Source organism: Haemaphysalis longicornis, unplaced genomic scaffold, assembly GCF_048455015.1.
Source record: "Haemaphysalis longicornis isolate Haplotype H1 unplaced genomic scaffold, Haemaphysalis longicornis Haplotype H1 scaffold_1, whole genome shotgun sequence".
In the NCBI taxonomy this organism is placed as follows: Eukaryota; Metazoa; Arthropoda; class Arachnida; order Ixodida; family Ixodidae; genus Haemaphysalis; species Haemaphysalis longicornis.
In genome coordinates this window covers 214154638-214169929 of record NW_027526203.1, presented here as the reverse complement: position 1 = coordinate 214169929, position 15292 = coordinate 214154638, and the positions used below count along the sequence as shown (strand labels likewise).

General features: G+C 45.3%; 1 protein-coding gene across 2 annotated transcripts in view; it reads right to left on the bottom strand.

Annotated features, from left to right (window-relative positions):
- LOC144141592 (folylpolyglutamate synthase, mitochondrial-like) overlaps nt 1-14671 on the bottom strand; it is a 41056-nt gene extending 26385 nt beyond the window's left edge. Inside the window, exons 1-5 of one of the 2 annotated variants that reach the window (XM_077673145.1) lie at nt 14233-14671; nt 5313-5441; nt 5111-5229; nt 4113-4224; nt 3935-4006 (exon numbers count right to left, since the gene is read on the bottom strand). In XM_077673145.1, the coding sequence (XP_077529271.1) occupies nt 3935-4006; nt 4113-4224; nt 5111-5229; nt 5313-5441; nt 14233-14343 (543 nt within the window). In that variant the 5' untranslated portion in view covers nt 14344-14671. The remainder of the gene's footprint in view (nt 1-3934; nt 4007-4112; nt 4225-5110; nt 5230-5312; nt 5442-14232) is intronic. The other variant, XM_077673137.1, reaches the window with a different exon arrangement.
- Nucleotides 14672-15292: the final 621 nt, after the last annotated feature.

Here is a 15292-nt window from a genome sequence, read left to right as displayed (position 1 = left end):
CAAGCCAGAACTGAACCTGAAATATAACCGAACCGGTATTTTTGAAAGAACTAATCCTGAACCATTATTTTTTTACACAGTGAACCAGAACTGGAGTTGACCCGGAAAAAAAAAAAAAAAAAACGGTTACCGGTTTATGACGAAACAGTTTGACCATCTAGTGTTGAAAACCTGCACTAAGTGTCATTTTCGGACTTTTTCAGGTACCATCAACTTCGTAACTGCAAACGCACTTTTCCCCAACACTACTCGTAGTCCCGACATAAGGAAAGGGATGCACACCAATATCGAAATGATACGTTGCGGGCTGGTTGCACGCAGAAGGAAAGTCTACGCAAAATAAATGTCACGCTCTCCACAGCCTGCAGGCGCAGGCAATATGAAACATCGACTTCATGCTTTGAGACGTAGGTCTCACTGCAACTGTGCCCGCATTTTACATCAACACAAAATGAACGTCAAAATAACAAAAAAGAATAAATTTCTGATAATTACTTTGTGTAATATTTTTCTTCAACAGTGCTTGGAGGAATTTTTGTACTTGGTATTAGCCCATTTAATAAAAAAAGTATGCATTGCCTAGTTATTGAATTTTGTAATTCATAGTGATACATGGGGCCATCAGTCTTGAATATAAAGCTGCTTGAAATGCACATAATAAAGCGTCTTCCCAGCAATGCACTTGTGTACAGTAGTGAAGCTCACTTAGGAGGGGACGTGGCAAGTATAAGAAGTTATCATTAAAGTGATTTCAGTTTGATGGCCCATAAATGAAAAGTTGTTATACTTTTTGAGTATTACCTCAAGCCCTCAAAGTTGCCCCAAGATCAATTAAATAATCAGGAACAACCGCTTCAAGATCTACAGGTTGTATTCACTGGTGTGGCACGCATGCGGGCAACCATGTGGGTGCACCGTCCCTGGTTACTTCGGGCTCCACAAGATGGCAGTACTAAGCACACAACGCGTGTTTGATGTTCCAAACTGCTCCCCACCAAGCGCAAAGTAATGCCTCGACACCAATGTGAATGCGATTAGTAACATATCTGCTGGCACCGCCGTTGAGAATTGGGTTGAGACAGGGCAGACGACGCACGCCGGTGTTTTTTTTTTTTCCTGCAAGGTGCGGGCACAGTGGCAGAAGCCGCACCATGTTTGTGTCAAAGAAGCACAGACATAGCCATTTCCAGTGTTGCCAAGCAAAGAAATTGACAGCTAAACTTTTCAGTGAATGACATCTATACGTCAGCATTATACGTCAGGACAGTCTATTATGCGCGGGGAAGCTGTTGGATTATTGTTTTATTTCCTGCAGGTATCAAAAAATGTAGAAATAAGTTTCCCCCTCTTTTTGAAATAAGAAATAGTTTTATGTCAAAAGGAAGGTGAAACTTTTCTCTATTCCTTATTTCTCTTTCTTTTCTATTGCTCTCTAAAGTCCGCTGTAGCTGTTTGTCAACACACGTTTCATGCACTGCTTCACAGATGCAATTAAAGGTAGGTAGGTTTACCTTACAAGCGATGTTGTGTACACAGTAATGCAACCTTTTCGCTAATTGATTTCTATGGCATGCAATTTATTGCATGCCCTTACATGCCCAGCCATAGGCAACACAGTGGGATCGATCATTACGATTCATTGCTAGCCAAATTCTACATTGCAACCTGCAGCCTCAATTTTCTTGCAATCAACACTGACACAATGCGACAAGATGCATGATAAACCACGCTGTTTTTTTCCCTCACCACACAGGGGGTTTTAACCCTTTAGCCACCAACCCCGAGCTGTACTCGTCACCCAAGTTTGTACCAATATCGCCAACGACGAGTGACGCTCGTCCGGCCCGATTTTCCGCTCCTTCTGCCACCAAAGACGTATCACGGTCGTCAATTGCTTTGCTTGCCATTTTCAACCCCAGATGGCGGTAGTTGTCTATGGAAAACTGAATTTCGTGCCTTTTGCGCGCGAAAGGCACGAAATAGCCATTTCACAATGGCGCTTCGCAAAAGGAATGCCGGTGGCGGCGACGCGTCAAGAAAAGGAAGTGCTTCTTGGAGGAGTGAAGAAAGCGGCGTTGGTGAACAAATAGATTTTGTGTCCGACAGTGACATAGATGACTTTATCCTGGATATTGCTTCAGATGACGACGAGAGCGACGGCGATGATGACGACAACTAGAGTGACGCACTGACCAGTGCACGTGTGTGGCAGCGCGTGGACACCGATAACCTGCCACCTGCACCTCCACGGTTTCCGTTCTCTTCAGTGCCCGGAATCTTGCGGAAGCCCACTGACGAAAATGACATTCTCGGCTGGTTTCATGTATTTTTTGACTGGGACGTCATTGACCTAACCGTCACGGAAACAAACCAATTTGCCGTAGCGTACTTTGTTGCCCGGGGTACTACATGGAAACCGGTAGACCGCGATGAGATTATGGTCTTCCTTGCACTGATAATGTCGCAGGGTATTGTCGGCAAACCTCAAGTTGAGATGTACTGGTCAACAAAGCAGGTTTTGGAGACACCAGTGTTCAGCAAAGCCATGAGCAGGAACCGCTTCAACGCGTTGATGCGCTGCCTTCATTTCACCAACTTCAAAACCATGGATGAAGCTACTCATCCACACCCCCGGCTATGGAAACTGTGGCCCGTTATCACAAGGCTGAACGAGGCATTCCTTGATGCCTATGTGCCAGAACAGGATGTGTCCGTTGATGAGAGCCTCCTGCTTTTCAAGGGAAGATTAGCACGCAAAGAAACGCGATTCTGGTGCGAGGACTGCCAAGTCGGGCTTTGTGTGACACCATGCTTCGAAATCTACCACACAAAGAGCGACTATTAGTCATGAAAACTTTTGTTACGACGAAGGAACGTCTGCAATTTTCTGTGCGTTACCGTGATTGTACCAAATAAATACTTTGACTTTCAGTACGTTTTTTACTCATTACCACGGCATGCATTGAGGCAAAGCCGCCCCCGCAGCAGGTTTTTTTCTTTTGTAATTTCTGTGCTAATTCTAAACAGAAATTATTCATGCAATATATTTTCAGAATCAGAATTGCATGGGGAAAAATATGACTGCTTAAAAAAAATTGGCAATTTTGGTACATTTTTTGGAAGTTGAATTGGTGGTTAAAGGGTTAAGGCACTGCTCTCAAGCCTCTGGTCAGACAGCAATGGTGCATTCAGTGCATTCGTGTCTACGTGCCTGTGTCTTGTGAAGCACCTGAAGAGGGCGAGGACCGCCATCCCCGTGCAGGCGTGCAAGCATGTGCGGCACCCGCACTTTTCTAAGCAGAAAAGAGGTCTATCAGACTGCAGAAAATTTGAACATGTTGTTTTTCTTGGACATCAAAAGCATCATCCTTGCAATGAAAGCACCAAAGCACTACACAAGCTCAGACGGCGCACAAAAAGTATTTCAAAGACTAAATATGCACAGCTAACAGAATGAACCAACAACTGTGGCTTAGACCACAATTGTAAGAATTGTGGCTTGCACTGCATGTCCAAGTGGTGGCAAGTACCACCCTGATTAAGTAACCAGCTCGTGAAATTAGTGCCCCCTTCCTGGAAACTCCATAAAAAAGCTGCTGAACAAAGTTGGAGCCATTATTGAAAAATTTAGGGTCACATTCATAAAATCAGAACGCTTGATTTGAATTCAAGACGCTCCCTAATAAATACTATGTCCTTGATTTTGAATTGTAGCCAAAAGCTGATAAGTAGAATTTTATTAACACAACCATCTTGATTGGCAAGCTAAGAACACTATGTACCCCACAATGTTAGCCAAGACTTATAACAATGTCGTATGAACTGTGGCCACATTAACAGCAACTCATTTGTTTCTTAATCCATGCCCGTTAAAAAAAAACATCATTCAGTAATACATGCTAGCATACTAACTAAAGCACCAGACTTCACTTACTTTTTCTTTGACGAATACCTTGAATGCCATCACAGTCAGGAAATGGAAATAGGCGGGCATGTTTTCTCCCTCCTGATGCAAAAAGAGAGAGAGAAGGGGGGAGACAGTGACTCAATTACAAATGTTTCCTCAGTCAAATCCACTACTTCTGATACCAAAATAAAAGAAGGTTGCTTACTTCAGCTTTGATGCTATGGTAAACATCCCAGAAGTATTTTGCAAAACTCTCTTCCGACAATGGTCTTCCGTTTATTCTGATTCTTTCACGAACTGCCACAAGATGTGGAGATCTGTAACAGCAGAAACAAAAAAATAAAGAACAGAGCCTGCGTGCCATAACAGCACACAAAGCCCAACCACGAGAGCAGACTGCTGAAATTATTTTTGTCTCACATAAAGGCACCTCAAAGTGCAAACAGGTAGAAGATGCCACCTGTCTTGCAAATGCAATTACACAACTCTGCTCTAAAAATTACTCTTAGGTCCAAAAAACTGTACTGAAAAATTCTGCGAGCTTATCACTTCTTACACTATTTAGGATAACACACTGCCATAGGAAGGAGAAGAGAGTTCAAATTTAAGCTTTATTGCTACGGACAAAGTATATCCAGTGCTATACATGAAGGAGGATAATGTATGGGCTTGTTGCCAAGAGGTGGAGGAATAAACATTTATTGGAGCAGTCAAAGTTGTTTGATTGACCACTAGGTGGAGGGTCTCCTTAGTCCAGGAAGCCCTGGGTATGGGTGACCTGTCTCGCCCAACCGATCAGACATGTTGGTGATCCGGGTTGGCACTGGTCATCCAACCCTCCAGAGCACTAAACTGTTGCCAAAAAACAAAAGAACTTTTTTTCTTTTGTAAATTTTACCTTAAAGCTGGTATTACAAGAAACTCAACAGCAAAACAGCCCAGGCCAGCATTACTGCAGCATACATATATGCAATGTTGGAATCAAACTGATACAGGTGGAAAATCAATTTGAACAAAGTGAAACTTGCTTGGTGTGGCTTAGTTTTAGATGCACACAACTGCGACAGTCAAGGCTCAAACACCAGTTCGAATAACTTGGGAGTTGGAATCAAGTGAACTAAAAACAGTCGACGTTCGTGTGCAGATACCTACTTCCCGCAGCACAGCAGAGGGAAGAGAGAAGCTTTGGTTGCAGGCACTTACGTGTAGAGGCCAGTTTTGAAGCCATGATGCCGGAGAATGCTCTCGGCAAAAGCGCACGTCGATCCTTTCCCTTTTGTGCCGGCCACGTGAATTATCTTGAGGTTGTCGATATCGGCCATCTGTGCCAGCCCCGGACACACACGCATCAGCTGCCTCGCCCACATCACCCCCGCACAGTTATTCTGCCGCAACCGGCACCCACCTTGAGGCCGACAAACTGCAAATGCTCGAGCAACCGCCGCGCCCTGACCTCCGCCTTGGTCGGGTGCTGCACCGTCTTTTGAAGCGTAGCTTCATTGCTCTGCAGGCTATTCAGGGCACACACTGCATCCTGAAAAGAGGCAAGCATTCACCCATACTACTTTCGTTCTCTTCGTGCAGGGCGCAATGTTATCACTGCCAACACATTCCTTCCCCCCATGTGTTGAAAAGGTAGTTGGTGATTAGACCACAGTGAGGGAGTTACACGGACAACCTCAAAAGGTTCTAGCAGCTAAAAAAGCCAAAAGCAATTGTACCGGACATTACCCGGCATCACCACAGAAATGCAAACAATAAATCAAAATAGGCACTCATGAGCATGGTGAAAGCTGCAAAAGCACAAAAATATGGTTAAGGAGAGAACTGCAGTGTTGACTTTATAAAACTCGCTGCTGAACAAACAGTACACACAGAAGGAAGTGGATATGGCTGGCACTACTTCAACTGCCAAAATGCATAAAGCTTTCAAAACCAAGTGGAATGGCTGCCTTCCACTGGTTCTCCGTGCTCGGGCACTACAGCAGTATCCAAGGCCCTTCTACAGAAGATGAAGGGCGGTGGGAGGAAGAAAACGGTAGATTTGTTGCAAATAACAACGAGGCCTGAAGTGGTGCCTTATGTACAAGTTTTTCCCCACATGAAGCATAAAGGAGGTGGCAAAAAAGCACAAAGTCCCCATTGTCTTTATGGCGCACAGCCCTTTGCCCACGCATTTTTGTTGCGCAGAAGCATGCATGTGAAAAGAAACATGCAAGGCCCTCAGTGAAATGCTGATCCAAAGCGGTGTACAAGGTCTCGCTGTCTTCCAGGAGGGACCACAATGGTTAGGCGGGGTCCTGTATGGACTATCACACATTTGAGCCACAAACTGTCACTACACAATGGAGGAACTGCGAATCAGCCTGCACACAGTGGGGCTAGCAGTTGTGATACTCCGTCAAGTGAGTTTAGGAAGTTGGCTCGAAGACATAATGCAAATGCACGCGAGTTACTGCAAGCAACATGGCAGCGATTTTGTAAGCAGTAAGCAGTGGTACCCATTTCATCAAAGTTTGAACTTTTGTCAAGGACGATGCAGGGCACAGGTTCTTATTTTGCAAATTGTACGTGTTATGAAACATGCTGAACATGCTCAGCTTTTGATATATATTCAAAGATGTGGCTCTGAAATAAAATCAGTTGAAATGGCACCTCCTTTCATGTTTGTGTGCACTGCTTGTTCAGCGCCAACTTTTTTTTATCAGTGCTGACTTTGTTGCTTTAATATCCTATCTTTATGCTAATAGTGAGAAGTGGAGCACCCTACTGCCTTATCTTCGTCCCTGTAAGATAACAAGAGCTACAATCTTGGGGCACGATAAGACATTGCAGTGCGCTTCCTTCCTCGTTCCCATTCACAATGACAAAACAACACAACCTGCGGGCAATGCCACCCCCATAGCACTGTTGTCCCCATGCATTTCTCAACTTTATTTCAATCCCTGTTAGCACGTTTCAGGGTTCTTTGAAGCACATAACGTGAAGGCAGCTAAGTCGCCGGTTCACATCCAAGTACCCAACTAGCCCACCCTTCCATGTCCGTTCATAAATACCTATATATATATATACATATATATATAAACATTATATATATATATATATATATATATATATATATATATATATATATATTGCACGAAAATATTTCTTGGACACCGGCAAGTCGTACCAAAAAAAAAGAAAGACGCGTCGAAAAAGGAAAAGGTTTAACGTTTCGGCCGAGGGACCGGCCGAAATGTTAAACCTTTTCCTTTTTCGACGCGCCTTTCTTTTTTTTTGCTATATATATATATATATATATATATATATATATATATATATATATATATATATATATATTGGATACCACAATGTTTAATTTTTAGTACAGAATTGTTAAAGGGCACAAGAAGAGATGAGTAAGATGTGTTCAACTTATAAGGGGTTCACGCTGTGTCATTTACTGAAGGCGTCATTTGTAAAATTAAGCAGTCCTGAGGCTACAATTCCATTTAATCAGCAATTTGGTTTAATTTAATGAAATTTCATAACAGTTATTCAGTATTGAAAGACTTGGGTTGCTTGTACTTTGCCTCTTAGTTGATGCTTAATCATTTGTCTACATTTAAATGGCATGCTGCCAACAAACATGCAACTTTGCAAGGATTCGAACCTATACTTTTTTAAAATTTTGCTCATCTGACATTTCCTTTTCAAAAGAACATTGCACGCACCAGTCTCTTTACAAATTTAGGGCAAAGAAGAGGGAAGTCAAAACTAATGTCACTAAATAGCTTATTTAATGGTTCTAGTTGAGACAGGCAATCCAGAATTCAGGTTCGAGGTTGAAATGCACTGCAGACACACCTGGCCTACATGATGCACAGCTACATTCCAAATTAGAAAACCCAGCATTTTTTTAATGGGACCAAGATCTCTTCATTCACAGCAAAGGTGGCAAACATTCAACCCAAAAGCCTATGAGCGCTTTGACAGAGCCTGTGTTTCCCTGTGCAAATACCCTCCCAATATTTCATTGCCCAAAAGGAGTAGCCATTTCAGCCTGGTCACCATGAGCTCAAAGCACTTGAACCTGCCTTCTTTTGGCAGAAATTTGCATGTAAGCAGAAATCTTAGGTTCATAGGTGAGGTAACTGAAAAAGCTAAAATGTCATGACTACAAAGGCACGCAGAATATTTGCATGCTCGCCTACAGCAAAGATTACACAAGAATTTTATATATGAATGAATGCTTTTCTCACTATAGCCTATCCCAGGCGAAAAAAACAATTGGAGGACCATTTGGACTTGCCGAAAACACGATTGGGCCAAATGAACCATTTGTGTTTTCAAATGGTTCCATTTGGCCCAATCGTGTTTTCGACAGGTCCAATTGGGCCTCCAATTGTTTTTTTCACCTGGGATAAACTGACAATAAGTATGACACCTGCTGACAGTTACAAGGAATTGCCGATGGCCAACAAAATCAGCTAATTTGGTCGCAAGACAATGGCGCTGCTTTGATTAAAAGCATGCTAGCCTAAATTAGGATAGCAAAATGTAAGAAAACAACAAAAAGAGAGGAAGTCTTTTTTTGCAACCATACTTGTGATGTTTAGTAGGTACACAGATAGCAAACACACAAACTAGTAGTACACCACAGCAGAAAATGCCTGTTTGACAAACTCTGGGCATGGTACCTTAATTTCCTACACAGAAGATGTGGGTTCAAATGGCTGTCACTGAATTTTCTGGCAAAATTATTTGGTGTAAGGAAGCTCCTTCACGTCGCTTCCTAAAATCTAGAGGGTTTAGTACCTCCACACCCCCTGAGGAAAAAATATACATCATGGCAGTTACCATATTTGCACGATTGTAACACACCCCGATTTTAACACGCAGTTAAGTTTGCTTTGGGAAATTTGAAATAATTTGAAGCCTGTTCTTCAAATTATGGGGCGCTCTTTGCCCCAGTTGGCCTTGCGCCATAAACATCCAACCATCATCAATTTGAAGCCTGTTCTACCACGCAGGTGTAAAGGCATGTAAAGGCATTTTATTAGATGCATGCAAATATGGCAGCGAAAATCCCGTGCTTTACTGACTTGCTTACCATGCTCCTGCCGGAATTAAATCTGGAGCGGGGAACACTGAAAATGTTTGCGATTTCAAGTGTGCCGGCCTCCATAATTTTAGATGTGACAGACCACTGGTTCATTTGCTGCTAATTTATGAATTCCACTTGGGAGTCTTCAAGTTCTCGAAAACACTTGTTCTCAAGGCTGGTGACATTAAAAATATGGCTCTGCTTTGCTTGCGTTAATTGCGTGTGCACTCATGTTTCCGGGACACCCAGTGCTCATGATGCTGCTCGGTTCCTCTCGTTGTCGAGAAGTAAATTACCTCTTGCTTGATGACACTTCACAGCGGTACCTCTAGTGAATTGTTTTGGATTGAATTGAGCTGGATATTGGGAGGAGGTCATGCGCACGGCACTCGCTGCTGGCCACTTTAAAGTCAACTTTGTTTTTGAGTCCGATTGTAATGCACACGCAAACTTGAGGACTACTTATAGCAAAAAAAGGTGCGCGTTAGAATCGTGCAAGTACGTATTTGCCTCCAAACATTTGTAAGCACTGCATCCTCTGTATTTAACACACACGTTAACTGCAGAGAAGCCAAAGAACATTATTAGCCACACAGATTTTGAAAAAAGGATAATATGTTTCGAGCTCTACTGCAATGCTCTACTAAGGCGACGACTAGCGCTCAAGAGCAATGTGCTTTCACAGCCACGGTAGGCCGTCACACTGTTTCCTGAAATGTATGCTTCTGAGTAAAATTATGGTGAGCATGTTATTATTCCGTTTTATAAAGTGACGCTTTATTTCAGAGACTGACATAGACCCGAGAACGCACCGCTCCAGAGCAGTTCATAGTCAGTGCTTGAATACCTGACAAAAATTATTTTTGTGTGCTGTTTTCGCATGTGATAGCTTCTAAAAATTATGAGGACACCTAAGCACTCCTAATGATTAGTGAATGCAAGGGCATTAGTGTCCAATCACCGAACGTATCCTCTCACTACCATCATCTTTTTCCGATAAGCAGTCGACCTGGGTGTCCGTACTCCTCCCATTGGAAAGCGAATGACCTGACAGGCAATGTTATACAGGCGGCACTGCCTATAGCCATTGGGCTGAGATGGCATTGGGGATGTGTGCGTACCTTGCATTCTTGCATCACATTCAGACCAGAACTTGCCGAATTTTTTTTTAAACTAATTACTTCGCTCTTATTCTCTTTGCGTCGTGGGTCACTTGGTGAGCTATTTCTTGCTTACAATGCACAACACCATATTTTCTATCCGAGTCAACTAATGCTTTCAGATTACAATTGTCACACGATAAACACGAAGCAGTGCACAGAACTTGCACCCACTCATAATGGTTGCTCACTTTCTCTCAGCTCCAGGTGCTTCACTTCCAGAAAGAAAACTCTTCTCGCATGCTGACAAATATACTTTCATCATTAAAGGAACACTGAAGGCAAAATACAAGTTGCTTTAGATTGATGGATTAGTTGACCAAGAACACGAATATACCACTCTTACGTGTAGCTTTTATAAAGTAAGGTAGAAAATAGCAAAAACGTGAATACAGGTGTCACTGCCACTTTCTAGACCGTGCAATTTGTACAGGAGTGGTTAAAATTGCGTGACATATATTTTAACAATATGCCTTCACAAGTTTATAAAAACTTAACTGGAAGTTTTGGTAGTGTCACGTTTGAAAGTTTTAAAAAAGAAAGCTAGAAACAATATGATGGGAAACCAGACGATAGATCAGGCAGTGATCCCAGTCGCCAACAAGCTAGTTTTGGCTTCAGTGCAAGACCTGGTACAATACTCAGCCAGATAATTGTACAGCACTGTGTGCATAGCCACTTTTATTGTGACCCTCTGCGTGTTTTCGCTGCTTTGTGGATACCCGGGAACGGTTATTTTGGCTAAAGTCAGTATATTCAAGTGCACGCAACTTCTGCTGTACGCAATGTCTTCCCTGGCTTCTACTGGATGGTGTAGCTCGTCCATGCTGGCGGCAATGCCGCTATGCGAGGTGGCGTGCGGGGGCCATGCGCAAGCGGTTGGTTCGATTCCAACATTCACGCAACCGAAAAGGGACAATATGCTTTTCAACAAAGCATCAATACTGATCACAGGTCCCATGAATAAACACTTTGCTTAGTGGTCCACAGCCGCAAAGGATGCAGAAGTTCAGGAAAGCACGACTGATTTGAATGAAACTGACCAACTGCGTGGTACGTGGTAGCATTGAATTCAGTTGCTTCTATACCACTATACATCACTGCTGCCTCACTTGCTTCCGGTTCACTTTCACACAGACAGCAACTGCTGCAGCCTCTGTTTGCATAATGGAGTAGCTACGAGGGAAATGCGTTGTTTGATTAGCAATTTCTCTGCAGTTAAGGCATCTTTTCACCGAATCAATGCTAAAACGGCTATGACACGGTCAGAGTTTTGCTTTAAATCAACTTGGTTTCCTTCAGTGTCCCTTTAACAACAACTATCTGTGCCCAGTGCAGGACAGAGGTGCCTCCCAGAGACTGAAGTCATGGCAATGTTCTGGCCAAAGACACCTTGGTAACCAGATCCTTTTCTTGTGAGGGAGTATGTTTGTGCACCGGGGTGACACTTACCTAGTGCAGCCTTACTTGGTATACTACCAGATCAGGCACCACTCTAGAGATGGGTATATGATAGTGAGCGGGACCTGTACTGATATTAAGCACTTCGTTGCTGATGGGCCCCCACCACCGCTGCACGAATTGTCTCCTAATGAGCACAAAACGAACTAATGTCGAAAGCAAGCAATCAGCAGTAGGATATGAATGCCAAAGACAAGTGCAGCAACCACGGCCAATTATAATCGGTCTTCCATAAATGATGTGCAAATGAGGCCACAAACTACAAGTACTGACGCTGGACTGCCGAACGCGAGCACTGCGACGAACATTGCGAATGTCAAAGGCAAGCGATCAGCATTCTTCTGAAAGCAGAATATACTGCACCAGTGCTGCCAAATCCTGTTCTTGTAGGGGGCACTTGCGTTCATAACTTCATAAATACTTTTTTGGCTTTACAAAGACCAGGCTATTTCAGCCACCAGCTAGAGAGCTACGCCGCGTGCTGATCGGAAGCCTGCCAAAATTTTTAAATGCGGAGCATTTCTTAGGCTCGCCTTGTCCTGCGTCGTTGATGGCGGCGCCGTCCACACGCTCACTGCGCAACTCTCCTCCTTACACCTACAGCTCCGCGATACTACACTATAAAAAAAAGAAATAGTTAGAGGCGCCTGGTTTCGATCCCACGACTCTGGCCGCAACGGGAGGTACGCGGTGCTCTACCCACTACGCTACAAATCCGGGACAGGAGCAAGTGCTACGAACGCACCTTATGTCCTTGACTCATTCAAACTACGTCAAGAAGCTACTGATACAACGAAGGCACGCGAAGCTGAACGTCAACGGAAACGACGAACTGAAAACTTTAGAGGGGGATGCTGAATTTCCCGTGGGAAAGCTGTGGCGGGAAGCGCCACGCACCTTGCAGCTCAACCAGCCCCGTCCGCAGCGCCTCTGATGCTGATTGTGGCAGGATGCCCCTAGGGATTGGCCAACCAAAGAATCCATCACGAGATAGGTTCGCGTTCAACCACCGTCGTCATCTTCCTGTAGGGGAACCACCGAAGAAGAAGAACGAGAAGACAAAGCTGCGAAGAGGAGGGCGTGTACACCCGCCCAATTTTTTACCAATATCACGCGAGCGTCGACCGTTCGGTCGATCAGCGCCGTGTGATGGAGTGATACGGCAAACTCGGCGAAAGTAGCCGCATGCGCACTAAGCAAAGGCCGCTGCTGTCGTCGTCTGCTAGGCTGTTCCAAGAGCAGAGGACCGCCCCCGATTTTTGTTTTTCGCTTATCACTCTGCCTAGCCATACTCGAAATCTTTCTTCAGTGCCAATTTCGTGGCACCAACAGAAAACGGTAATCAGCGTTGCCGAACGATCCTTGCGCTGAACGAACCTTGCGTTCGGCAACGCTGATAAGTTTTCAGTTGGCGCAACGTGCCTGGTCTTGAAAAAAAATTTCGAGTATGACAGGCAGTGTGATAAGCGAATAACAAAAATCGGGGGTGGCCCTCTACTCTTGGAACAGCCTAGCAGATGACGGCAGCAGCGGCCTTTGCTTAGTGCGCATGCGGCTACTCTCGCCGAGTTTGCGGTATCACTCCATCCCGCGGCGCTGATCGACCGAACGGTCGACGCTCCCGTGATATTGGTAAAAAATTGGGCGGGTGTACAGTGCTCAGCGATTGAAACGCGATACTCGGAGCGCGTGGCTGCCGTTGCCTGTTGCGCCACAGGTGAGCGCTTGTGAAAGCGAGCTGGCGCATTGTGGTATACGATGAGGGTGAGAGCGTTCGTAAAGCATGCTTAGTGCATCCGGGAGACAGCCCTTCAGTGTGTGGTTCTTGCCATAGGCGTGCTACATGCCATGGCTTCAAAACGCTGCGCATGCGTGCCGTGCGCGCCACGATAACACATCGCGATAAATGCGCATTCAAATTCTTATATAACGCGCGCGGTGCCAGCTCACCCAGCTTCGCGCGGCGCGGCAGGCAGGCGCAGCGTTTTGAAGCCATGGCATGTAGCACCCCTATGACGCCGCCAAGAACCACACACTGAAGGGCTGTCTGCCGGATGCAATCAGCATGCGTCACGAACGCTTTCACCCTCACCGTATACCACAATGCGCCAGCTCGCTTTCACAAGCGCTCACCTGTGGCGCAACAGGCAACGGCAGCCACGCGCTCCGAGTATCGCGTTTCAATCGCTGAGCACTGTACATTGCTCTCAGCCGGTGCACCAATGTCAACAACCTTTACCTCACCAAAGCTGACGGAGACTACCGATTCTACCACAGAGACAACATCGACAAGAACATGATGGACGAGTTTCGGCGCCTCGAGAACCACCGCCTACTCACCGTAACACAACAGCACTTGCGTGCCTTTGCCACAGGTGTGGATCCGGACGCGGAATTCCCTCTGGCGCTATATATAGTAAAAACCAGATCACTCAACATAACGGAAACACACGGAACCGCCACGATGCTTCGCATCCTCATCAGGGTTCCCCACGGGAAGATGGTGTAATTTTTTGGCCGACCGGGACGCAACTTTTTCAGCCACCCGCGCGTTTCTAGCAAGCGCTGATCAACAGCCTGCAACACTTGAAAAACCATGACGACGGCATTCTTACCTCGTAGCAACGTCTAGGCGAGACGGTCGGCATTGGCTTAGTGGGGACGTCACTGACAGTTCTGACTTGCGCGGGTGCCACAATCCTCAGCCGCCAGAGCAGGTTTCTCATTCCAGACTGCGCATGTACGCTGACTCTGGCGCAATGTTTTCATTCATTCGATGTTTTCGCCCGCCTTGCCCGACCGGCCTGGCTCCGCTACCCTTGCCCCTCGGTCCACCGACGCCCTGCGACACCTCGCTCCTCCGTCTCTCCTCGACGTCTGGCGAGCCGCGAACCGGCGATGCTGCTCTTGACCAACTTCCCCGCGCTCTATCTTCACTGGTCTTATCGCACCGTGTTGGCGCTGTGGCTCATACAGCTACGTCGCGCGGTCGCGCCGTGTTGCACGCTACAGAGCAATCGCTGTCACATGCACGCATTGCGCATCAAGGAAGTGGGGGGAGGTGTGAGTACCAGCGGCGGAAACGTGACTCCAAAGCGCGCCTATGGTCTCTAGAAATACTTGCTATCCCGGTTACAACTTAACATGGAGGAAAGAATACTTTTCTTTCCTCCATGCAACTTAAGAACGGCACCTCGCACCTCATCACCGCAACCGGCTGTTCCTCCGCTCGGCGCAAAGAGTGCGTTACTGCGAATGTTTTTGGAAGCACAAAATAAAAGAACCCCCCAAAACAAAACAAGTAAACTTAATGTTCTTGGGATTTTAAAATTTCAATGTGAGATACATTACCACAACTACCGTGTATCAAAACGTAAAAATATTATAAAAAAATGCCATTCCCAGTCAAAACCCGGTGCAAAAATAACAAAACAAAACATTATTAAGAAAAAAATAACAAAGTTCAGTTTACTTTTTATGGCTTACGTGTTGTATTTTACACACGCATGCATTATTCACTAGCTTTTAAATTACGATGTGGGCCTCGTGCGCTTGTATGGTGGCGCCACTGATGTGCTGTGTTCAGCGCCATCTTGCGGGCAACGGAGGCATAATTTCAGAAGTCCGGGAGCAAACGACGTCCGGAGGATAGTATTCCGCGCAGTACGATTATTA